The 23846-nt window shown below is 43.3% G+C and overlaps 3 protein-coding genes across 10 annotated transcripts; 1 reads left to right on the plus strand and 2 right to left on the minus strand.

The window, feature by feature from the left end:
- Positions 1-148: 148 nt before the first annotated feature.
- On the minus strand, positions 149-12879 carry LOC119553919 (unconventional myosin IC). 5 transcript variants are annotated; one of them, XM_037864602.1, is made up of 8 exons: positions 9704-9872; positions 9417-9635; positions 3876-4020; positions 3695-3810; positions 3178-3640; positions 641-2904; positions 478-574; positions 149-372 (listed from the first exon to the last, which is right to left on the minus strand). In XM_037864602.1, exons 2-8 carry the CDS (start codon positions 9494-9496, stop codon positions 358-360), a joined length of 3180 nt encoding a protein of 1059 aa, XP_037720530.1. In that variant the 5' UTR covers positions 9497-9635; positions 9704-9872; the 3' UTR covers positions 149-357. The 5 variants fall into 5 exon arrangements, with proteins under 5 accessions (XP_037720530.1, XP_037720533.1, XP_037720534.1 ...); XM_037864605.1 differs by lacking the exons at positions 9417-9635; positions 9704-9872 and adding an exon at positions 12627-12879; XM_037864606.1 differs by lacking the exon at positions 9417-9635 and having other exon boundaries at positions 9750-9876.
- Positions 7804-8716, plus strand: LOC119553921 (cyclin-K). Of its 2 annotated transcripts, XM_037864608.1 has the most exons (3): positions 7819-7849; positions 7917-8078; positions 8169-8716. In XM_037864608.1, the coding sequence occupies exons 1-3, from the start codon at positions 7819-7821 to the stop codon at positions 8624-8626; spliced, it is 651 nt and encodes a 216-aa protein (XP_037720536.1). In that variant the 3' UTR covers positions 8627-8716. The 2 variants fall into 2 exon arrangements, with proteins under 2 accessions (XP_037720537.1, XP_037720536.1); XM_037864609.1 differs by having other exon boundaries at positions 7804-7849; positions 7917-8716.
- A 360-nt stretch (positions 12880-13239) lies between the features above and the next one.
- On the minus strand, positions 13240-23254 carry LOC119553698 (probable E3 ubiquitin-protein ligase HERC4). 3 transcript variants are annotated; one of them, XM_037864255.1, is made up of 11 exons: positions 22866-23254; positions 22612-22789; positions 22232-22468; positions 15867-16593; positions 15545-15806; positions 15163-15486; positions 14816-15106; positions 14159-14754; positions 13876-14101; positions 13706-13819; positions 13240-13648 (listed from the first exon to the last, which is right to left on the minus strand). In XM_037864255.1, the coding sequence occupies exons 1-11, from the start codon at positions 22944-22946 to the stop codon at positions 13496-13498; spliced, it is 3189 nt and encodes a 1062-aa protein (XP_037720183.1). In that variant the 5' UTR covers positions 22947-23254; the 3' UTR covers positions 13240-13495. The 3 variants fall into 3 exon arrangements, with proteins under 3 accessions (XP_037720183.1, XP_037720182.1, XP_037720184.1); XM_037864254.1 differs by having other exon boundaries at positions 22232-22510; XM_037864256.1 differs by having other exon boundaries at positions 22627-22789; positions 22866-23253.
- Positions 23255-23846: the final 592 nt, after the last annotated feature.

Here is a 23846-nt window from a genome sequence, read left to right on the forward strand (position 1 = left end):
ATCGATTGCTTACCATTTTACCAATCGAATAGGCGGTTCATTTAAAATCTCACAAGCAAAGAGATAAGGAAAAATAGCCACGTTTGCACATTGAAAAAAAAACACGTGACTAATGGCAATCCAAATGAAAATGATAAGAAACCAACAATTCATATACAAACTTTCATATATTTATAGGTATTTTTTTTATAAACAATATACATTTAGTCGGAACATTATCCATATAAAATCCAAATTACACAACTCGCTGGCGCTGCAGTAACAAAAATACATAGGTACACTATATAAATTACACGAATATAACAAAACAAAAGTCGTTTTAAAGCCACTTTTCCGTTGAAAGTCATAGTAAATTCCTTATTGCGTTCCAATCTGCAAGGGAAATAATTAAGAAATGAGGTCAGCCCGATAAGGAGTGTTTTCTCTGGGGCAGCTGGAGCCGGAGCTGCAGGCCCATTAACGAATGACGTTACTTACGATAACTAGATGGCCCTTATCACGAACCACACCCGGCTCAGCGCCCGTTTGGATGTCGATGACGCCGCCCTTGCCCTTGACCACATTGTGTTGCACCCTGGAATCGAGAAAAACCCAAGTGATTAGAGGGAACCCCAGAAGACAGCCCCATTCAAGTACTCACGAATCTCTGTCCACAATGGAGACAATGGAGGCTGTTCCCACGGTATCGATGATATAGGTGCTGAACTCGATGAGGTGGGGGATGATCAGGATCAGGTCGCCCTTGTCCTTCTTCAGCTCGAGCGGTATCCGGATGACCATCAGGTCGTCGTTGTGGTTCGTCAGCGTGAAGTCGATCTTCTCCAGCGGCAGGCGGTGCTTCTGCTTGTAGGTCTTTCCGTCCAGAACGTAGACGGCCTTGTTGCTCAGCAGGATAAAGCGATCGCGGGACTTGTAGCCATGTCTATCGAACTTGGTGCAGAAGGACTGGTACTTCAGCTGCTCGCTGCCAAAGGTGCTGGCCACAAAGTCGTTGACCCGCTGGATGTGCTCCTTGGGGATGCGATCCTCCTGGAACCAGCTAGACACACTACTGGGATAGTTGTTCTTCTTGTCCTTGAAGACCTTCTCCGCGAGAACCTTCAACTCAAACTGCCTCTTCTGCTGGGCCGTCAGTTTCAGGCGGTAGATCCTGGCCAGATGGAGGCGATGCAGGCGGTGCAGGATGCCAGAGGCCTCCACACAGTGTCCCGGGGCATGGGGCCAGCTCTTGTCCAGCACCTTGGTGGGCAGCTCCTTGGCCAGCCGGAGCAGCCACATTCGCTTGGCATTGGCGATGAACTCCTCGTTGAAGCCATTTGGAGCATCGTTCCTCGTGATGAAGCCCTTGATGAAGGCCCTGATCTTGTCGGCCGCCTCACGGCGCTTCTTGGCCGCCTGCTGGGCCAACTTCCTCCTGCAATAGCTCTGCAGGATGATCACCTGGGCACGCAGCTTAAGGTACTTCCTCCTCTGCACCAAACCCTTCCAGTGGGCCTGAATGATCGCGGCTATCTGGTGCTTCTTCTCCTGGTAGGCATCCTCCGTATCGAACAGGGTCCTGGGCCAGCGGATGAACAGCTTCGTCTCGCCCACCCGGTACTTCTCCTCGTCCCAACCCAGATCCTTGACCAGCTGCTGGACTCCCGCCTTAGGGCCGCCGGGTCCCTTGTAATTGGGCCACGTGGACTTGCTCAGCGACTTGTAGCGCTCCAGGAAGAGGTCATAGGTGCGACGGTAGGCGAAACCAGCTCGCCTCACCCTCAGGTTCTCCATCAGACCCAGGTACTTGACCTGGTGGAGGACCAACTCATCGTTAAAGACGGTGGCAGTCTGCAGGTCATTTGGCTTGATGCAGCGAATGTAACTGGGCTCCTTGCACATCAGGATGTCCATGAGGTTGTTCAGCGAAGCGCGGAACTGGGTGATGGCCGTCTCGGGACGCTTGAGGCTGCGGAGCTCCTTCTCCGGGAAGCAGCTCCTCACAATGCCATTGCCCGCCTTGCTGAGTGTCTCCTTGAGATCCCTGAACAGCAGATCGTTGTTCTTGTCCAGGAAGCCATTGACGCTGTAGGTGACCTCGCCGGCATAGTGGACCAGACGGAACTCATCCCGCAGCATGATCTTCTTGATGTGCGCCGGAGCCTTCTCATGGCAAACGTAGTGATGATGCTGCGCCAGTTTCTGGGTGAGCTTCTCCAGGAACGTCTTATCCGTGGGTTCTCCCGGTCGCAGGCACTCCTCATCCAATATAGAGATGATGCCCTTGTGCTTCTCCTCGATCAGATTGCAGATCACCTTGTTGTCGAAGTACTCCACGGGTATCCATTCGATGCCCTCCCTCCTGTACTCATCCTGCTCCGATTTCAGGGTCAGCTCGATGAACAACTGCTGCAGCTTCTCGTTGCAGAAATTGATGCAGAACTGCTCGAAGCTGTTCTTTTGGAAGATCTCGAACCCGTAAATATCCAGGATGCCCATCACATTGTTCCTGGCTCCACGCGTCTCTTTCGCCTGGAGCGAGATGTTCAGACGCTGAACCAACCAGGAGAACAAGCGATCGTAGACAGCCTTAGCCAGGGCATCCCTGGCATAGATGGCCAGCTCGTGGTTGAGTGGCGAAGTGACCACATCCCCACGAGCATCGATGGTGCGGTGCGTCAAAGCGGCCTCCAGTTCGCTGGCATTCACGCCCAGCAAGCGAGCGGCGGTGACCACCAGATCCCTGCTGTTCACCTTGGCATTGCCCTCCACCTCGTTGAAAGCGACGTTGCCCAGGTGCAGGATACTCGCCACAATTCCGAAGATCTCGCGCTGCTCCTCCTGGCTGAAGTCGATCACACTCAAGGCCTGCTGCACCTGCTTGAAGCTATCCGCATCGTCGATGCTCGTCACACTGCCATTGAGCTGGGAATCGGAATTCAGGGATTAGGTCGTTGGTTCTAAATGTCTTCCAGAGACTAAAGCATTTTAGACATCGGTACTATTGATCGAAAAATATAAGTGGTTTACTTTTTATTTACTAGAATAGTTGTTATATTAAAGACTAGTTAGGCAATTATGATCCCATGGATCAATAATAAATCAAACGTGAATTCTTCAGAAAAATATAAACTTTGGTTATATTGGTTGTCGATAGTAGAGATAGTAGATAGAGATAGTAGAGATCCAGAGACTTACCCCATCTGTCAGGTAGCTATATTTGTCCAGAGCCCGCTCCAGACGCAGTTCCTGCAGAAGATCCTCATCGGCGCCGGCCAGCAGTTGATAGAAGATGTGGAAGTTGCGCTCGCCACCCATTTGGGCCACCACTCGCGACTTCTCCAGCAGATAGTTGAGGATGTTACCTCCGATGGGAGCTCCCTTGAAGTCGAATTGGATGTCCATGTACTTGCCAAAGCGGGAGGAGTTGTCGTTCCTGTTCGTCTTGGCATTTCCGAAAGCTTCCAGGACAGGATTACTCTTCAGCAGACGATCCTTTACACCCTCGACAGTCGTCTGGTTGCCGGAGCAGGCGGCTATGAACTGCAGCACCTTCTTGGAAGCCTCAGTCTTGCCTGAACCACTCTCGCCGGAGATCAGAACACACTGGCCACGGTTCTCCTCGATCAGCGAGCGGAAGGCATTGTCGGTCACCGCGAAGCTGGAGGGGATCAAGGATTACTTAAAGGTTCCCTGGTAAGGTCTTTGGACTCACATGTGTGGGGGCATCTCGTAGAAGTGCTTGTTCCTGTACGCCTTGACATGGTCAGCCGTATAAATGGGCAGCTGCTTGTAGGGATTCACGGAGACTAGCACCTGGCCAATGTAGGTCTGAAAAAAATAGGGATTAATATATTATTATAGAGGTTTACTTAAATGTCGAACTTTGTACTCACATAAATCAGGTTCTCCTGGAAACGCTTTTTCAAGTTCTCAATGAAGGCACCTTCGTCCTGGTAGTTTTCCAAAAGCACAAAGTCCTGCACTCCAGCACGATCTCTTTCGTGCAAACCCGTCTCCATTTTGAGTTGAGAAGTATAGCTGAAACAATAAAGTAACCAAAAATAAAAAATTGCTAAGATGAGAAGAGGATCAATCAAAAAGGTCAAAATCAATTGAATTATCACAGGGTAAGTTGATATTTCAAGAGCAAAACAGAATAAAGTAAACTTGATATTGACAAGTGTACTTCTGGCGCCCAAATCGAAAAGAGAGAGACCTTAAGTATTTCGATTATGATACTGTCTATGCTTTAAATTTTCGTACAGATAGCCTTAATCTTAAAAAAGATTTCTGAAAAATTATAAGAAAAAAAGTGAACTTTAAAGATTCTCTGGAAAACATTTCAGGATTTTTTTTAACAACCTTTTCAGATTTTTTAACATTCTAAGAAAAACCCTCTTTCAAAGCCTTATCTATCACGTAACTAATCTTATTGTCCACCAGAAAGGGTTGCCATGTTTAACCGCCTTGATTAGGAGAAACCTCTTGAAACCACTATAGAAAAGCCCATAGAAAGCCGAATACCCATAGATAAGATTTACGTAAAGTTTATAGAGTGTATGGGAATAATAATTTATAACTACTCTGCGGAAATGAAAACTTGAGCGGCCAAATGACAGTGAGCCATGAATGAAGTTGGTTTTGCCCAAATCCGAATGCCATGACTTCATCAGACATATCCAATAATATTTTATCTGCGTTCCATTGCAATCAAGTCTTTGGTATTTATAGAAGAATATAAATATTGGTGGGCAGGTGCAATTCACCTTATCGATGCCATATTTCATGGGGGAAGGAGGTTAGAGTTGGCTTTATTGGATGACTGCTCCAGATCTACTGATACGCGGCGGGTAAATTCATAAAAGAAACGATTATGCAATAAATTTCGAGGTCTCAATTGGCCGAAATGGAATAAGCGATCATAAAAAGGAGTCTTTAAAGTTTATTTATGCTCTCCTTGTTTTATCACTATTTGTTAAGTTAACAAAGGTCACTTTATTCAAAAGTTCTTTATAGATTCTTCACTACCTGGCCATGGTTATTCGATTATCCTTATTGTGCTTCGACTAATATTATTCCACAACACTTGGGCTTTCAGAACTGGGACCTCTAGAGAAGATGTCAAATGTCACGCATATTCCGCCCTTTGACGGCTCCGCTGGCAAACTAAACCGATCCGCTGGAAGTTGAGGCGTTTTAACCATCAATACTTCTCTACCCTGCATATCAATTGGCCTCGTCTGTATTTCTGTTGTTTTTTTTAGTCGGCACATTTATCAACGATAATATACCCGTGGCCGCGATGAGGAGGAGGAGGCGGAGGGCAATGCCGCCAATCAGTCCCCGATTAGATAGTGCCTTTCGCGAATAAACTCGGGACCCGATTTAGAATACCATGACAGAAACGCAGGAAAGCAAAGAATTCCGGAGTGGATGTTGTACTAAGGGGCTCCAAGTATCTGAGATCACGATAAGTCTTGGTCGTATGCGTCAATCCTGAAGTTCTACTCTCTCGTCTTCTTAATAATTCGAGATATTTGCCATGAATCACTGTCGTGAAACAAGAAGTTTAGATAAATCTATTTGTATATAAGAATTTTTCAGATTTGTTTCTTCAAATAAATTGTGCCAAATGCAATTCAGATAACACTTGTAATACTTCCATGGAATATTTCTTTGTTTTCGCTACATTTAAAAATAGCTTTTGTTTGGGATACGAAACTTAAAAAAACAACTTGTTTTGGAGAAATAAAAAACATGCATATCATATTTTAGAAGTAAATCATTCATTTCAGGAAATGAATCATAAAATGATTAGGAGTAAAGGAGATACTTAGGGTCTAAAACATTATTTGATTTGTCCCCTATTCGGGAGAGATAATCTAGGTGTTCTGTAATATTTAAATTCCCAAGTATACCAAAACATTTCACTTTCACTTTTTCTTGTTTACTAAAGCTTACTCTAGAAAATTTTTGTCTTCCATTAGACCGCAGGCTAAAGATTGAATTTCAATGTACATTAAGAAATATTTATAGATCTGGGTCCAAAATTAGCACTTTAACTCGAGGTCAAGGAAAATACTCCCACTAGGATATATGAAATACAAGTAGTCCGCAAAAAACCGAAGTTAGAACTTAATTGTTCAAAGTTTTCTAGATGACTGGCTAGCGTTTTTGGGTTATTTCTGAGTCAGAATTGCGAACCCCGACTCAGAAAAGCACTCCAGGCGCACATTAGCACTGTGTTATCAGCTATCAGTGCGCTAAATAATAAGTCATTGCCGAATGCAAACATTGTAAGTACACACACTCGTTTTCAATTGATGTCACTATTGTTTATTTCCATTTTACATTTACTCTGGTCTTGCTCAATTCGGAAAAGGGGTTCCATTCGATGGGGGAAAATACTGGAGTGCCTGACTAATTACAAAATGTTTGCCGACGTTTCAAGACGGGCAGACTTCCCAGGAATTCTGGAAGAGACCGGCAGACACGTCCCACTTTCAAAGGCCGAGATCGCTGCCAGTCGATGTTTGTCACATAATTGTTTAATTGCACGTAGGACGGATTGATGTGGATGGGTAAACTTGGATGAGAACCATATATGAGTGCATGACATAATGGGCACTGCCTTTTGCAGTCATTCTGCAGTCATTTTAGCACCTTTAAATCAAATCAACAGACGCCTAAGATTATGCTACGTCTGTTTAAGGAATTGATAAGGTTCTTTAACCCAGAGAAACTCGTTATATGGCGTTTATATAGACTGTTTGGGCCGATTTCGGCACGCATTTGTGATAACACAAAAACATATGATTATTTGTTGGAACAAACGGTCAGATATCATTATGATTAGATAAACTTATTAAGGGATATTGATAAAAATATATAAACAGGTATATGAATGAGTAATGGGTTGCGTTATAAATATAAGTAAGTTAATTAATAGTACTTATTAAATTGCAAAATAACAATGTAATTGTTGTGATAAGGCTTTCAGATAGATTAAGTTCTCTACCTTCTTGAACGACTAACCTTGTAACGATAATATTTATTTTGAAAGGGTATCAAAAGTCATTGACTTTCGCCCAGTTTTTTATCTTTTCCTGGGGGAGTCGTTTTTGTCGGCTTGTTCTACGCATTCTTTTATCCCCATTCAGCTCTGTAGTTGGAGAACTGGTTTCTCCGTTCCAGAAATACTCCACCTGTGATGTAACACAGAACTCCGGCTTTTAGTGGTATCAAACAACTCGTAAACATGTCTACGACACACGACCCATAACGGAACCCAATATCATGAGACCCGCCCAAACGAAAAAGTTCTTTAAAGCTCTTAATCGCACACGGAAAAAAATGATGTGGGTAAATATAAAATGGTTTTAAAGAAGTTAAAGATCTTTCAAAAATGTAATATCATCTTTTGAACTCTTGAGTTGAACTCCACTTTTTCCTTCAGTGCACTAAGCTTTATGCATACAAATTACGTCATTTATCATATAGCAATATCGCGGGATATTGAACTCTTCGAGTTAGGATGGGGAAACTGCAGGGCTGGCAGATCGATTAAAGAACTGAAAAACCTACAAAGAAGAAGGGCATGAAGAGGAAAGATCCCACAAAGCCCGCATAATCGTATGCAAACTAATGAGCGCGGTTATTAGAACGGTTCTTGATTGATCCGTGATCGAGATCGAGAAAGAAAGGCGGCCCAAATTTGGGCCAATGCATGGGTTTATTCTAATGAGAAAACCGAGAGCAAGATGTGAGATTATTCCAGATGCACCGCGTATAAAAAGGCAATGCAGCTAGAGAGGTCAGGTTATTCGGAGAGAGATCATGGATCGAAGAGTGACAGCTATTTCGTTGGGTAAGTATGGATATTCGGTTTCCCAGAAAGAGATCCTTTTAAAGGGCGGCACACTCCATCCTTTCAGTTTTCCTGCCCCTGCTGGGAAGCACCTTGTGTTTCCAGGAGAAGGCTCCGGGGCAGACGAGCCTGATCTCCGGACAGACCAGGACGGATAAGCAGCAACAGGTGCTAGACGATCCACTGGGCAGTGGACGCGGGCTCGAAGAGCACCTGATGAAGACCATTGGTAAGGGCGGCATCAAGCTGGTGATGGCCTCGGGCGCCCCGTCCACCACACCGAAACCGTCAGTACAACACCATTACTATTATCCACCAGAGGATCAGCAGCACCCGCGTCAGTATGGCTACGGTCCTCCGCCACCATGGTCGCCGGCACCACCACCACCACCGCCACCTATCTACCCACAGCGTCCTTGGGGGCCACCACCGCCTCCGGGACCAGGACCGCCACCTCCTCCGCCAGTCCAGCCGCCCTTCTACAATCCCTACTACAATGGTTTCAACTACTACGGCGGCTATGGATATGGGGCCTATGGCTATCCCGGCTTCGGCGGCTATCCTGGCTTTCCCTACTATCCCTTCTTCCGCTCCTCGGCAGGAGGAGTCGGCGATGTGGATAACCAACTGTCCGTTCCCGAGGGTCTTACACCCTCCGGCATTCCTGGCGTTTTCCAGGGCAGGGCCACCCTGCTGAGCCAACCGAACTTCCTCGAGGGCAGAAACAACGCCAACATTGTGCCATTATATCACCTGCTCCAAATGGCCAGGACCTAGAGTGATGTGAACGAATTCCTAAATAAAACTGAATAACTTATGTAATACATATGTGGCTTAAAGAGTTGTTAGTTTTAAACAGGGAGTTAAACAAAGAAGTGCTGAGTACCACACAGAGAAAATTCTAACGTTTTCATCTGAGTTGAAAATGATCTTAAAAATAGAACGACATTTTAAAGTTGAAAATGTTTTTATTTTGCTCGAATCAAGTTGATTTGGCGGTACTTATGTACATTTTATATCTCAACAAATAAACTTTTAGATCAGTCTGTAGTGTATACTTAAAAGTATACTTAATATTGAGAACATTGATACCAAAATGTACTTAAACGGTTTTTAAGAACGAATGTTCTCAATTCAAGAACAATGTTCTTTGATATTTCTCTCTGTGTATTTCTAACCAAAAAAATGAAAAAATTTGCGATATATAACATTTAATTCTTCAACATAACCCACGAACCTTATAAATGGATCGGGTTTAGACTGTGGTATATAAAAAGAAATCATTCCACTGAATAGGTATAATAATAGAAAATCACCTTAGGCAAGTAGAAAGGCAAAGAGGTGTTTGTTCTTAATCAACCCAAGATCAGTGGATACAAAACTTTGCAAGATCATCTACATGAACGGATCATTAAATGCGCAGGGAACTCAACAAAGGCCGCTGACCGAAAGAATCGATGATCGAATTCGTTCGGGCGATCGTCATCGCCATTTCTCGCACTCGCAAAGACTGGAAATTAAGATTCAAAAGACCGCATCAAAAATACAAAATTCTGGACCTACTAACCGTGAGTCATCCGCTTTGGGGGACGAGGTATCGAGGCCCGGTTCGAGGAGATCTTGCCGGCATTTGTATTTGTGACGCATGCCAAGTGGCTGGGGCTCGGATAACCATATAGCTATGTAACCATTGAGTATTAAACAATCACCGCAGCCCGCTGTTTTTCTTAGCTCATTGCGGCCATAAAAAGCGTCAACAGTTGGGGCTGATCTTGAACGCGATTTACTGCCAATTGCAAAAAAAATAAAAATCTGCTGAAAGTGCTGCTGCCAAAAAGAGGTTTCGTTTTTTACCTTTTGTTTTCGGTTGCTCAAAAACAGACTTTTTGCTCGTACTCACGTTGAATAAGACTTGCGGCTTCCACGAAAAGCCCTTACTTGGCACTTTACCCACTTTACCCAAACTGAACAAATCCGAGGTGCTATGTAATTGTGATCCCAACACGAGCTGACACTCACTCCTCCATCGAAAGAAATGGAATGGAACTGCTGGAACTCGGGGTTCTTGGGGCTCGCCGATCGAAGTTTTTTATGACAAGTGGGGATTTTTGATATACTTGTATTTTGTACTACATTCGCTTGTGTGGGGCATATGGCCACATGGCGGTTTATCGCTTTATGAGGGTGGATCAAAAGTATAAAAAGTATAAACAGATTGGAAATGGAAAAGATTACTCATTACTAAATTCTTTGCAGTTTTAAATACAGTAACAGTACTTTTATACATGATCGTAGGATCAATTATTATTATATTATATAAGTATAATATGTTATATTAAATATTATATTATATTATAATATTAAACAATTTCGGAAAGAAAGATATACTTCTCATACCTCCCAAAACCATTGTTAGCCTTGGTATGCAAGATCTTAGTAGCCCTACTTCATATAAAATCTCAACAACCATTCATAACTTCTCTTCCATTGCATATGACATTGTCTGCCCATTCACAAAATAGAGCATACCTATTGTCAGCAAGACCTCATTCAAGTCTTGTGCCAATCTTTCGTGGAAAACGATGTGCTTCGATGGTTATATGGACGTTTATGACAATCGCTTGTGGTTTCTTGTATCTTATCAAATCAGCGCTTTAAAGGGAAATTAACGAATGCAACTGGCTAAAGAACCAGGGGAAAAGGCACCCTATATGTATGATATATACAATGTACATTGTGTACGATCAATAGTCATATCAGTGAAATTGGTTGAACCCCGGGAAAAAGATAACGCTGCCGATTCCGATAAGAGAAAGTTCAAGTTTGTCATCACGTAGCGATTTTAACATTTTTTGAGTGGGTGCGGATCGTTATGTTCCCAAGATTCGGTTATGTTATAGGCCATGAAGTAAAATCACCACATGACAAGGCTGGGCGATAGTAAATATCGCAATTACCCGAACCAAAAGGCGTGCAATTTTATTTCCTTCTTCGGTTCTTCGTTTGTTCTTTTGGCTCTTTTGTTTGCTTGGCTTGTTAGTTGGCTAAAACTTTGCATTACATCATTACCAAAATAATCACTTTTTTGTGAGTTGCTTATTTTTTATCCCTTGGTTTTCCAACTCGTTTAATTTGGGTGCCAAGTGTGAGGCAATGACATTGAGGACAATGCTTTGTGCACTGGAAAAAAGGTGTTCTAAAAATAAGAAACCAGCAGCGGATCGTATAAATATTGAAGGGGGTTTAATAAGATCTTTTGCATGGATGTTTCTTCAATATATCTTTGAAGAATACTTTTATGTTCCCAAATAGTCATGTCATTTATGATCATATATTACTTTTCCACTCTATCACATATCATATCATTTTTAGTCTTCAGAGTAAAATATATTTTCACTTGGAGGAAAAAGAAACAAATTGACTTATAGGTATCACCTTTAAATATTAGAAATGAGCTCCTAAAATGTTTATAATTTGTCTAGTTTTTTCCCAGTGCGGAGTTGCCTGTTGTTATTTGTTTGTATTTAAACAGCTGACAGATTTGGCGAATCATTTGGTTTCGTTTTCGATCCATTGCAGTTGGTTATTTTTAAGCGGCTTATGGCCACTGTTTTGAAAACTGGGTCAAATTAATGGAGGGCCGGCATAGTGTGGAAATGAAATTGAAATTTGATACAATTTCAATTGGTCAGACATATGGGAGAGGGGAGGAGACACGTATATCCCCTATATAATAACCATCAGAGGAGTACCGATTACTCATAGCTCGCTCACGCACACGCATACGCCCTGTTGACCCGCTTTGTGTGCGTCTTGTCTGTTTGTTCCTGCTATAAAACCTGGGCAAACAAACTTATCCCTGGGGAGTGAGCGGGACGGAGACAGACAGGTGGGACCCCAACCCCGATATATCCTCATGCTTATAGAGGATATGGCATAAATATGGAGTGAGGCCCCAGGAAGCGAACGCAGGAGGGAGAGAGACGGCGCAATAGAGGTGCCTAAACGCTCGCTTTATTAGAGGAGCATCACCATAAACCAGATCTCTTCGATTTGCGGTGGCTGGCACACTGAGAGAAACTCGGTTAATGTAGCAGTTGATTATTATATTACTAAAAAATAATCTTAACTTTGGTCATATATTTTAAAAAAGAATTTTAAATCACTCGAACCATTTTGGGAACCTCTCAAAATAAAACCCTAACACGTCTTAAGAACGTTTATGAGTTATTATATAGGGTTTTAAATAAATTAAACTGTTGTTGTCCTCAAATAATATTTTAAAAGATATTCTGTTTAACTGATTTTAATTTATGAATATTTCTCCCAGTGCACTCCTGCTTTTGTTGCTCTTTTTTGCTGTTGTAGCTTTTGTTGCGTTTGGTGTCCAAGTTCAAATCGTGCAAAGGAAAGAAAGCAGCGGAAGACGCTGCAGATCACGACCACGGGCAAACCGGCAGAACCGCTTTTTTTGAATTTTTTCTTTAGCTTTTTTATTATTATTTTTTTTTTTTGAGTTATAAACTCATGTGCGCGGCATGGAATCGCTGGTTTTTGGTGCCCCCGACATTTGTTGGCTGTCAGGATATGCAAAAATTGCAATCGTAATTGATTTTATAGGCCATCACGCTTCGTTCACGGCGAATTAAGAAGTTCGAGCCATCACCAAGGTGGACAAACGACGGGCACATTTGAAATCGGGGGGCTAAGTACCCATAATTTCACAAACTGTCAACCGAGAAGTCGTTATTTTTTTTTTTTGTTTTTGCTGCTCTACCTGTTTGAATTTCTTTTTCGATGCGGGTACCGTTAGCTTGACCCGGTAAAGGTGACGTTTTCTATGTTTACAGCGAACTTGTAGTTGTGGATTGTGGATAATTTTGAAAATCGAGGCTAGGGCGTACACATATACAGTATCCGAAATCGGTTGGTTAATGTTAATGTTATTGCCAAGCACCGCACGCCCAACGCATGCAAATGAGCAACCGAAAAAGTTCTCGACGGCGAAATGAAGAAATTAACAAGCGGTTTCCGCAAGCGAGCGCACCTTGCCAAAGTTGAATTTGAACTGACTTGGAAGGTTTCGGTTTGATTTGCCGCCACATTTCGCGCTCAGCTGTGCACCCGACAGTGCTGCCAGATCAGCTCGTTTCCCGCCGGAAGTAGCCCGCCTCGAAGTAATCGTTATCGAGTTTGAATTTGAACAAGGGCTTCTATCTATCTGTATAAATGTAATTGGCTTGAATTTTTTAAATCCCACAATAGATACCAAAATCATTGGGTTTGAAATCCAATTTAACTTTAATAACTTAAGATTAAAATTTATAGAATAACAACTATACACACAAACAAAACAAAGCCGAACTTAACACAAAAGTAAGCTCAAGGAATTATAATTATCGTCTGCAGACTGATTCACCAAATTTATTTCTCCTCCTTTACTGCCTTCCTTTCCATAACAATGTGATACTGATAACTAGTCTAGGGTTTAAAGCCATAACACAACATTATACTTATTGATTTGATCGCCGATAAATGTGTGTTCCAAGAGTGGTTTGTCGTCTTCAATCCAGAAATGCGAGTAACGAAAAGCTTTGCAAAAATACCTGTAGTTGAAAGTTAATGTGTTTTGCGAGAGGGCCAGGATCAGACCAGGCTAAAGCCCTGAGTTTGCTGGATGGCCTGGAGTAGTTTGTACTTGAGGCGCTCCTTGGTCTTGTATCGCGGCAGGTCCAGCAGATTGAAGCAGGTGTGAGCCACGGGCAGGAATCGTTCGTCCGGGGTGGGTTGAATGGTGAGCTGGAAAAGGTTTTTAAGTCCTTTGTGCACAGCTAAAAAGTAAAGTTAGAAACTCACTTTAAGGGCCTTCATCCCCTGGATGGGTATACGATCGCTGCCAGTCAAATAGAGAAGAAAACTCTTCTTCTCCGCCTCCGACAGATCATGAATGACCTCCCAGAACCATTTGATCTGTGTCAAAAAATCAAGAGTCAAGGTTTGGTAACAACTCCTTTCAAAAAACTCACTGTATCATCGCCCGAAGTGTAGCCCTCCCGGTACTCGCAGTTATCCTGCAGTGCCTGCCAGTCGTAGTCTTCGTTTCCTACCACCACGGCCATCAGCTCCTCCGGCTGGAATATCTGAATAACCCTACCAGAGCACACCTTCATAAAGCCCTTGTGAAATGCAGTGTAGTGCAGAGCGACGGACTTGTTGAACACAAAGTCCACATACAGATCCACAAACTCCTTCCTAAAGTGGGAAGATAATCAACAAGGATGTGAGGAAAGAATCGGTTACCACACCCACCTGTTTTCCAGCGTCACGGCTATCTCATTGCCACCGGGCTTGAGGCACTTGGTCTCTGCCTCGCCAAACACGTCGCGTGAAATCTCAAAGGTCAGATCAAAGACCTCCTTGAAGTCCTCTCCCTGGTAGTCGAGCAGCGACTGCATGGAGTTGGCCTCCGGCGGCGAGAGCTGCCGTAGATCGCTGAGATCCACCGGCTTGCCCAATAACTTCTTGTACAGAGCCAGCGGAAATGGCAAGTTTATGATCGTAAAGTTGTAGATGGCCAGGCCGCAGAGTACGCCAATTAGGAAGTACATGTTCTCCGTCTCGAAGGTGAGATCTGCAAACCAAAGTAGACGCGACTCCTCGAACTCCTTGAACATTCCGTACTTGGGATCGAGGAGATCCTTCAGCAGCAGCATAAAGAACTCCTTGCGAACGCCGCCGGCGTCCTCTGCCTCCTCGCCCTGGAACTTGATTTTCAGCGGCTTCTTGAGATCAGTCTGCGTGTAGCGCTGCAACTCCCGAAGGGAATCCTGCACCAGGTTCTCTCGCGTCACGTTCAGCACAATGAACTGGGAAACGGGCATGCCGTAGTGGAACAAAGTGAAAGCCTACGGGAGGAAAGAGTATCTATCAGCAACGAAATCTCTCTCCTGGACAAGATTAACGCACATGAGTGGCCGCATTGGCCATGGCAGAGTGCATCTGCAGCGCCTGATCCGCCTGGAGCAGCGCCGTCTTGGCAGACGGATCGAAGAGGAATGAAAAGTTGCAAATGTTGAATTCGCTGGCAGTGTCGGCCATGATCCACTTGACGTACTCCTGCTGCACGTCCGCGTAGTCAGCCAGATCAGGCCAGTAGAAGGTTTGGTAGTTGAGGCGGTCTTCGCGCAGGTTGTTAATCACGCAGAGCGTCTGCATCAGTTTCAGGATCACCTCCAGCTCGGTGTTGTATGGCAGCAGCTGAAACGTTTCTAGAAAATTAGCATACATTTCATATTAGATTGTAAACTACCTACCCTCTGACGCCTTTCGGCGCTGGGACAGACGACAGCCAAGCCCATTTTGAAGCTAATTATGTGCACAACCACGTGCAAGAAATTCTGGACAAGATGCTCAAAGTACTCGGCCGGCGTTTGGGCCAGCCACTTGATCAGCACCTTGCGCGGATTCTCCGTTAGCTTGAATATGGCATTGGCGAACGGAACCTGCAGTGACTTGTAGTGCTTGGAGTTCACGAACTCATGATAGAGAGGTAGCAGGAGATATAAACGCATGCTCTCCACATCTGCCGGCGAGCCAACCAGCGAACCAACTAGCTCCTTAGTTATATTGTCCCAGATCTAAGGGGATGAAATGATTAAAAGGATGCCTAAAAGAGTATATTAAGTGATAACCTACCACCTGCTTAATGCTTTCATTCTCCACCACGCGCAGATTGTCAAATGCCAGTTGAGCCTCCTCGAGATCCAATCCATGGTTCCGAGCAGAGCAGCCAAAGTGTCTGTCGTGATCCAAGAGGAAAGAACCATTCAAACACGCCTGACTCTTGAAGATCAGCTCAATGGAGCTCAGCAGATCCATATCGCTCTGATCACTCTGCTTAAAATGGGCGCATTGCTTTGTGACCTCTGCCGTCAGGGTCAGGATCTGCGATTTGGGTCTGCAATGTAAGGAAAGTCAGTATGTTTTCGCTCAAATAAAGTTTGCAAGCTATAACTACTTGTAGTTTCTGAAATCCTCTGGCGGCATCTTGTCCATAAAAAGAGTTGTGGTCACAATTGACTGGTCCCCGCCTGAGAAAATCTGATGGATGACCACGGCGACCTTTGCATCGTTGGACTGCAGCAGGGCCGAACCACTAGGCGACACCCAGGGACCGATGACCACCTGTGGCAGCATCAGGCTCTTGGTACTCCTTGTACCCAGCTGCCCGGAGCTTCCTAAGCCAAAGGCATAGACTCTGCCACGCGATGGAACCAGTGCCATGGTGTGCCGATTGCCACAGGCCACCTGAGTGATGGTGCTGCCCATTAGCTCCATTACCATTCGCGGCAACATCTCGTTCGAGCTGAAGCCATGGCCCAACTGGCCATACGCGCCCGCTCCACAGGTGAACACTCCTCCCTCGTTGGTCAGGAAAACGGAAAACTCATCGCCGCAGGCCACAAACCGAACGCCCAGGGTGCGCAGCGTTTTCAGCTGGGTGGGATAGGCGCGGTTCGTCTCGTCATTCAGTCCCAGTTGCCCGCAGTTGTTTCTGCCCCAGCCGAACACCGCACTGGACTTGGAGATGAGGAACGAGTGATTGCCGCCACAGGCAATCGCGGCCAGAGGAATTCCCAGCAGAGTGGTCAGCTGGACGGGATGGTTGCAGTGCGTCAGCTCGTTGGGCGACTTCACGCCTAGCTGGCCGTAGATATTGGAGCCCCAGGAATACAACTCGCCACCTGGGAAGACAAAGAAATTATTAGTCATTCAAATTATTATTAGTATTCAAAGATACAGCTTGCCACCTGGGGAGTCAAAGAAATGTACTAGTCATTGCTTTATATGATACTACGGTTTTCCCTTTATATGTTGCATTATATGGTAGGCAACCTAACCAACCAACCAACCTTGGGAAATTATTTTATGAAACTTATCTCCAAGGTCTTGAATTAAAGGGTATTAAATGTTTAAACTATACTATTATAAACAAAACAGTACCAGTCCAAACCTCATCGAGTAAAGACGTGCTATCAGCAGAACTCCGCGAGTACCAGCAGTTACAAATACAAAATTCTAACAATTTTTGTAAACACAAACAAGTGCTCAAAGAAAATTTCAAAAAAAAAACCCAATAACAAAAATCACATCGCAACCGTTACAAACGCGCACAAGCGCCTTGTGCAGCGGGCGGCAGCCCAGGCACAACAACAATGCATCGACCACCGGACTTAGACTTCCCCCCTCTGTCTACAAGAACAGCACTATTCGAACCGAAATTTCTCACGATCACCAGAACGGACAATGAGACATTTGAAAAAGTATCACCATTCGTGATTAAAAAGGTCATTGACTTCACCTGCGGTGGCGAAGTGGAGTCTTGTAACAAGAATAGAAACGGAACCTTATTAATTAAAACCAAAGGCGCAAACCAGGCATATAGATTACTAAGGCTAACGCAATTCCACAACTTCACTGTTTCCGTAACCGAGCATGAAACTCTAAATTTCTCAAAAGGAGTCATCTACTCTAATGAACTTCGCAACATAGATGAATTGGATATTCTAAACGAGCTTAAGTCGCAAAAGGTAACCAACATTGAAAAAATACGTATCATGAAGAACAATATCCTACAAGAATCAGGACTCATAACCGTCACTTTTGGATCAACAACTCTACCCGAAACCTTGATGATAGGATACGAGAGAGTTAGAGTTCGACCACATATTCCACGCCCACTGAAATGCCGTAACTGCCTGAAGTTTGGACACCCGACCAAATTCTGCAGAAGCCCCAAAACCTGCTCCAACTGTTCCGCAGAAGCACACACCACAGAGGACACCGAATGCGACAAACCTAAGTTTTGCATAAACTGCAAGTATGATATAAACAACCAATTCAATCACAGCCCACTAGATAAAACATGCCCCGCCTTTATAAAACAAAAAGAAATAACAACAATAAAAACCCTACAAAAAGTTGACCACAAAACCGCCACAAGAATATATAATATGCGCCACATCCATCAAACTACTCCGTACTCCAAGATAACGTCCACCAATCAACCTACGACCACTGTAAGCGAAGCCCAAAAGACTGCCAGCACCCAGCACCTACCAGCACAAGCACCAACCGTCAGTTAAGGTCATACACCGACATCATGGATCACCAACCCACCACTTCGTCCAAACGCACCGTCATTGAAGAAATGGAGACTGAGATTTCATCAGATTCCACTACGACCCTCCCAAAGAAGAAGATGACTGAATCCGACCGTAAGCTTAGAAGCCAAAATAATAGTAAGACAAACCTAACATCAAAACCTTCTCTCAAAGCCAAAGATAAATCAGACAAATCAAAGCCTATAAATACTACCAAATTAGCCAACGAATTAAGTAGACTAGCCAATCACAACAGCTCTGAGGAAGAACTTTGAGTAGATATTTAAAAAAAAAAAAAAACTATTTAAATAATCACAATGGTATTAATCCTGCAATGGAACTGTAACGGTTACATAAACAATTACGACCAACTACAATTATTACTTAATTGTTATAACCCAAAAGCCATCTGCCTGCAAGAAACCCATTTACATTCCCTTAATAACATTCCCATCCCTATCAACTTCACATTCATACATAAAAACACATCAAACAACTCCCACGGTGGAGTAGGAATTCTAATCCACAACTCAATTCAAAACGAACAAGTTAATCTTAACAACGATTTCGAATCTGTAGGAGTTATTATTCACTCCAAACAAAAGCTTCGACTCATATCCACTTACATTGCCCCAAACAAGAATTTTGAACTACGAAATTTGGAAAATATGTATGGTAATCCCAATGAAAATACCATCATAGCAGGTGACTTCAACAGCTGGCACCAAAGCTGGGGATCGCCTAACAATAATAGAAAGGGATGTACGATTTTTAAATACATTTCACAATCTAACCTAATTACCCTAAACGATGGCTCCCCAACCCATTTCTCAACTCACCATACAATGACACATGTGGACCTAACAATAATTACCCCGAACCTCGCCACTCAGACCAAATGGAAAACCGATCATGAACTCTTCGGTAGTGATCATTTTCCCATCCATATTAATCTTTTTGATAATGAAAATTCCAGTAAAAGCTACAAGATCCCCAGATACAAACTTGAATCCGCAAACTGGCCCCTCTTCACATCACTCACAGATATTTTCCACAACAAAAGGCCACCAAGCAGCCAAATAAATCAAGAAGCCGCCAACATTATAAAAATAACCCATCAAAGCGCAAGTACAGCAATCCCGCAATCAAACCCAGCATTTAATAAAAAGAAAACCGTCCCTTGGTGGAACACATCCCTCGAACAACTTAGAACCAATAAAAACCAATCGTGGTACTTGCTAAGAAGAAGTATATCTCTCGAAAACATCATACAGTTCAAGAAAAACAAGGCTTTGTTTAGAAGAGAACTGAAACAAGCAAAACGCAGCTCTCTGCAAAAGTTTACTGCAGAAATAAACCCGAATTCAACTCCCTCAAAAATCTGGGCAAACATCAATACATTCTGCGGAAGAAAAACCAGAAATGATATACATTGCTTAACATCCCCCTCAGATCCATCTATAAACATTATAAATTCAGAATCCATAGCCCAAGTCCTCGTCACTCACTGGTCAGAATCGTCTTCGGACTCTAAATTTACCGATTTATTCCAAACTAATAAGAACAGAGTCTACTCAATGAATTTATCCCACAATCCATCACCGGAAGCAATCTCAGTAGAATCTAAAATCACATTGATTGAGTTCAAAGCAGCTCTAAACAGCCTCAATGGAAAGACACCCGGTCTTGATCGCATTTCATACCCAATGATTAAAAACTTCAGTCAGCCATTAACAAGTCGGTTAATAAATTTATACAACAAAATCCTAGACAGCCACATCCCTCAGCAATTTAAAAACAGTATTATAATACCGATCCATAAACCCAATACTCCCAAAACATCTGTAACCTCGTATCGTCCCATATCGCTCAACCCTTGTCTTTCGAAGGTGCTAGACAAAATCATAGCAAACCGACTCTGGTGGCTTGCATTAAACTGCAAACTCCTCGATAGTCGACAGCTCGGTTTTCGAAAGGGCATGTCCGTATCTGAATGCCTAACTCTGTTAGACTACCAGACTACCGCAGCCCTATCAACCAGAAGCCACATTTCAATTATTAGTCTCGACTTCGAAAAAGCTTACGACAAAATAGGAATTCACGCAATAATAGACGAGTTACAGAGATGGAGAATCGGACCAAAATTGTTGAATTACGTAAAAAACTTCCTAACCAATCGCAAGATAAAAGTCAAAGTGAGCAACACTTTTTCTGAAGACAGACCACTGTACAATGGGATCCCTCAAGGTTCACCACTGTCCGTAATTCTCTTTTTAATATCGTACAACAAACTATGCCGCACCATTGAAATCCATAGGGGATTCAAATTCTTTTCCTATGCAGACGACTTCACTATACTGAAGAAAATTAATAAAAATGTAAACACAATGTCTATAAACAGCCTATTCACAGACATATTAAGCTGGTGTGACTACTCAGGAGCGAAACTCTCTGTGCAAAAATGTAAACATCTGCATATCTGCCGGAAACATAGGTGTAATTTTACAATCACATCACAAGCATACCCTCTTAACCAAGCTAATTCCCTTAAAATCCTTGGCCTTACCATATCAAGTAGATACAGGTGGAAAGATCACATAGACACTCTGGCAGTATTACTATCAAAAAGACTCAACATAATTAAATGGTTAGGCAATCGTAGATACAACTGCGACACCAGATCTTTAATAAATACAATAAACGCTCTTGTTATGTCCAAGATTGACTACTGTCTCCCATTTTATGGGAATTGCCCTCTCTCTTGTCTAAGAAAACTCAAAACTATCTACCATGCAGCTTTAAGACTTGCTTTTGGAGCACCACGCACAACTCCAATCAATAACCTTCTGATTGAATCCGATATTACACCTATCGAGATTAGAATTGAGCTGACCACTGCGCGGATTTGTAAGGTTTTCTCATTCGCCAAAAATACGCCACTTCAAACCGTCCTCCAAAAGATAAAGAACGCCAAAAGAACACCCAGAATACCTTCAATCCTACATAAAGCGTCAGAATTCGTTCTCGAAAATGGAATAAACTGCACTTCAGTTAAATTAAGGAAACAGAAACATCCACCATGGTCCTTCTCAGAAGATAAAATAGACTTAACACTACATTACACAACTAAATCGAACACTCCTACAACTGTTTTCCAAACAAAATTCCTCTCCCTTAAAGAACTCTACAATAACTACGCATTCATATACACAGATGGATCCAAATCTGGGCACGGAGTATCTTATAGCATCACTACGGACACACGCATCATTAAAACAGCACTCCTACCAGCACATAGCTCTATCTTCACCGCAGAAGTGGCAGCTATTTATGCAGCGTGTGATTACGCTGTATCACAAAAGAAGAGATTCGTCATTTGCTCGGACTCGCTATCGTCACTGCAATCAATAGCCAACATAAGCAACCAATCCTTCTACACCGCTCGAATCAGAGATATTCTCAACAGCCATCAGTCGTACATAAAATTATTGTGGATCCCAGGACACACAAACATAACTGGAAACGACACAGCTGACGCAGCTGCCAAGGAAGCTCACTTATTTCCACACCTCTACGAAAACAATTACAACTACAAGGACACACAATTATTTATCAAACAGAAATTCAAAAAACAATTCGCATCTCTATGGGAAAATACTTCAGACCACTATAAACTTATAAACCCCAACAAACTATCTTTAAAAAATTACAACATTAAAGCAAACGATATTAATCGCCAAGACTTGATTAAGTTTTCAAGACTAAGGCTGGGACACTCCAAGCTCACGCACGAACACATAATAAACAAACAAGCAGCACCGCAATGTGTGCGCTGCAACACATCGATCACCATCAAGCACATTCTCCTAGAATGTCCTCTCTTTCTATCAGAAAGAAACAAATTCCTACCTTCAAACCCGTCAGAACTCCTTACCCCCAACACCCCCAATATCATAGCTTCCATGAATTTCTTAAAGGCAATAAAGTTATACCATGTAATTTAAAACCTAGACATAGTCTATATGTAAAAATGTAAATTGTATATAACAAACGTAGCTTAAGGCCACAGTAGCTATAGCTACAATGAAAAGCATAGGCTATAGGTAATTTCTCAATTGCCTTTTAGCCTGAGAATAAATAAATAAATAAAAAAATTATAAACAAAAATAAGAACTCAGGGAAACATAGACTAAACGCACAGATTTCCCTTCACACTTACAACTGGTCAGCGCAAGGCTATGATTGTTGCCGCAGGCGATCTGCACCACCGTCTTGGAGACTAGTTGGCGCACCACCTTGGGCAGCTGGACGATGTCCTGGTCGGTGGCGTGGCCGAGCTGACCGCAGTCGTTGTCGCCCCAGCTCAACACCTGGCCCCAATCGGAAAGGGCCAGCGAATGGCGGCTGCCGCAGGCGATCTGGATAACGACATAGTCCTGCAGTTCGGGGATGAGCACTGCAAAGAGTCGGCAGAGGAGTGAGTCCGGGATTTGGCCACCTTGGTTACAGATTTGAGCAGTTTGGTGATTGAAGTGATGCGTTGATGAGGTGGAGTGAGTGGATAGTGAACTGACAAGACGATAAATGAAGATTACATACGAAATGGCGACATACGTGGCCTTTTGGTGGGCAGTTCGTGTCCCAATTGGGAGTGGTCGTTGCTCCCGCAGGCGTAGACCTTTCCACTGGCGGTCAGGAAGAGGGTGTGCCGATGGCCACAGGCCACCTGCATTACGGCCGAGTCCGGTGACCAGGGGATCTGGCTGGGCGTGAGGATCTGTCGGAAAAGGGGGTTTGGGTGGGTAAAACATGAGTAACCCCAGTGGGCCGGGGCCCGAGTTTCATCTTTCCACCTGCTCATCCTCTATCCCGCCGAGTCCCAATTGTCCGTGGGAGGTGCTCCCCCAGCAGTAGAGTTCCCTGCCGGCTGCCATTCCTCGGGATCCTGTATCCAGCTCCTCGCTTCTATCGGGGGCAATCTGATTTACTTGTCGGTGCTACGAGAATTTTCGAGAAAGTCGCCCAATTGTTGGCCGCATTCTTTTTTGTCCACTTTCTTTCGTTTCTGGATTCTCTGCTCATGCCTCGCCAGCCTTTTGATGTATGCCTCCTGGATCTGTAGCTGGATCCTGTTGCTGTTTGAATTATGGCCTAAATGCTCCCTAACTGGAATTTACACTTGCATTATTGTTCTAGAAAACTAAAATATAAAAACTCAAAAACCAGCAACAACAAAAAACCAACAAATAATGGCGGCGCTGCCAACTTGTTGCGCCGACCTCACTTTTCGCAGGTGGGCAGGGCAGGGCTGCATCGCTACTGGACTTTCAAAATCCGCATTGGCAATAAATAATAGATTTAAAAATATTCTTAGATCGCCTAAGAGTTATCAGTAGGTTTGTAGTATGACGGAAAATAGAAAAAGTTTTATTTGTCATAATGGTTATTCATTATGAAATGCTATAAATTATGTTTTCATTTCACGAGTAAATGTAATTTGTTTCGAAATGTATTGGCAGTTGAACTGTAATTTTTATAATGTCGCCAAAGAACTTGTATCATTACAGATCAAAGGCCACAGATAAGGAAGCTGAGAAGCCAAATAGTACGTGGTATATCGGTCTTGCCGAATTATTTGAGATTTATGATAAGAAATCTATGTATATAGTAGTAATACTTATGGATATAAATTACAATAGGTATATTTTTAATGTTAAATTGGATAAATTGCAGTTGCTTGCTTCAAACAAACTACACCACAAAGTTATAGAAAATAAAACTATTTTGATATTACACTGAATAAACCAATTATAATTCTTTAAATAAACTGGTTT

The sequence above is a fragment of the Drosophila subpulchrella genome, chromosome 3L (genome assembly GCF_014743375.2).
Source record: "Drosophila subpulchrella strain 33 F10 #4 breed RU33 chromosome 3L, RU_Dsub_v1.1 Primary Assembly, whole genome shotgun sequence".
Taxonomy (NCBI): Eukaryota; Metazoa; Arthropoda; class Insecta; order Diptera; family Drosophilidae; genus Drosophila; species Drosophila subpulchrella.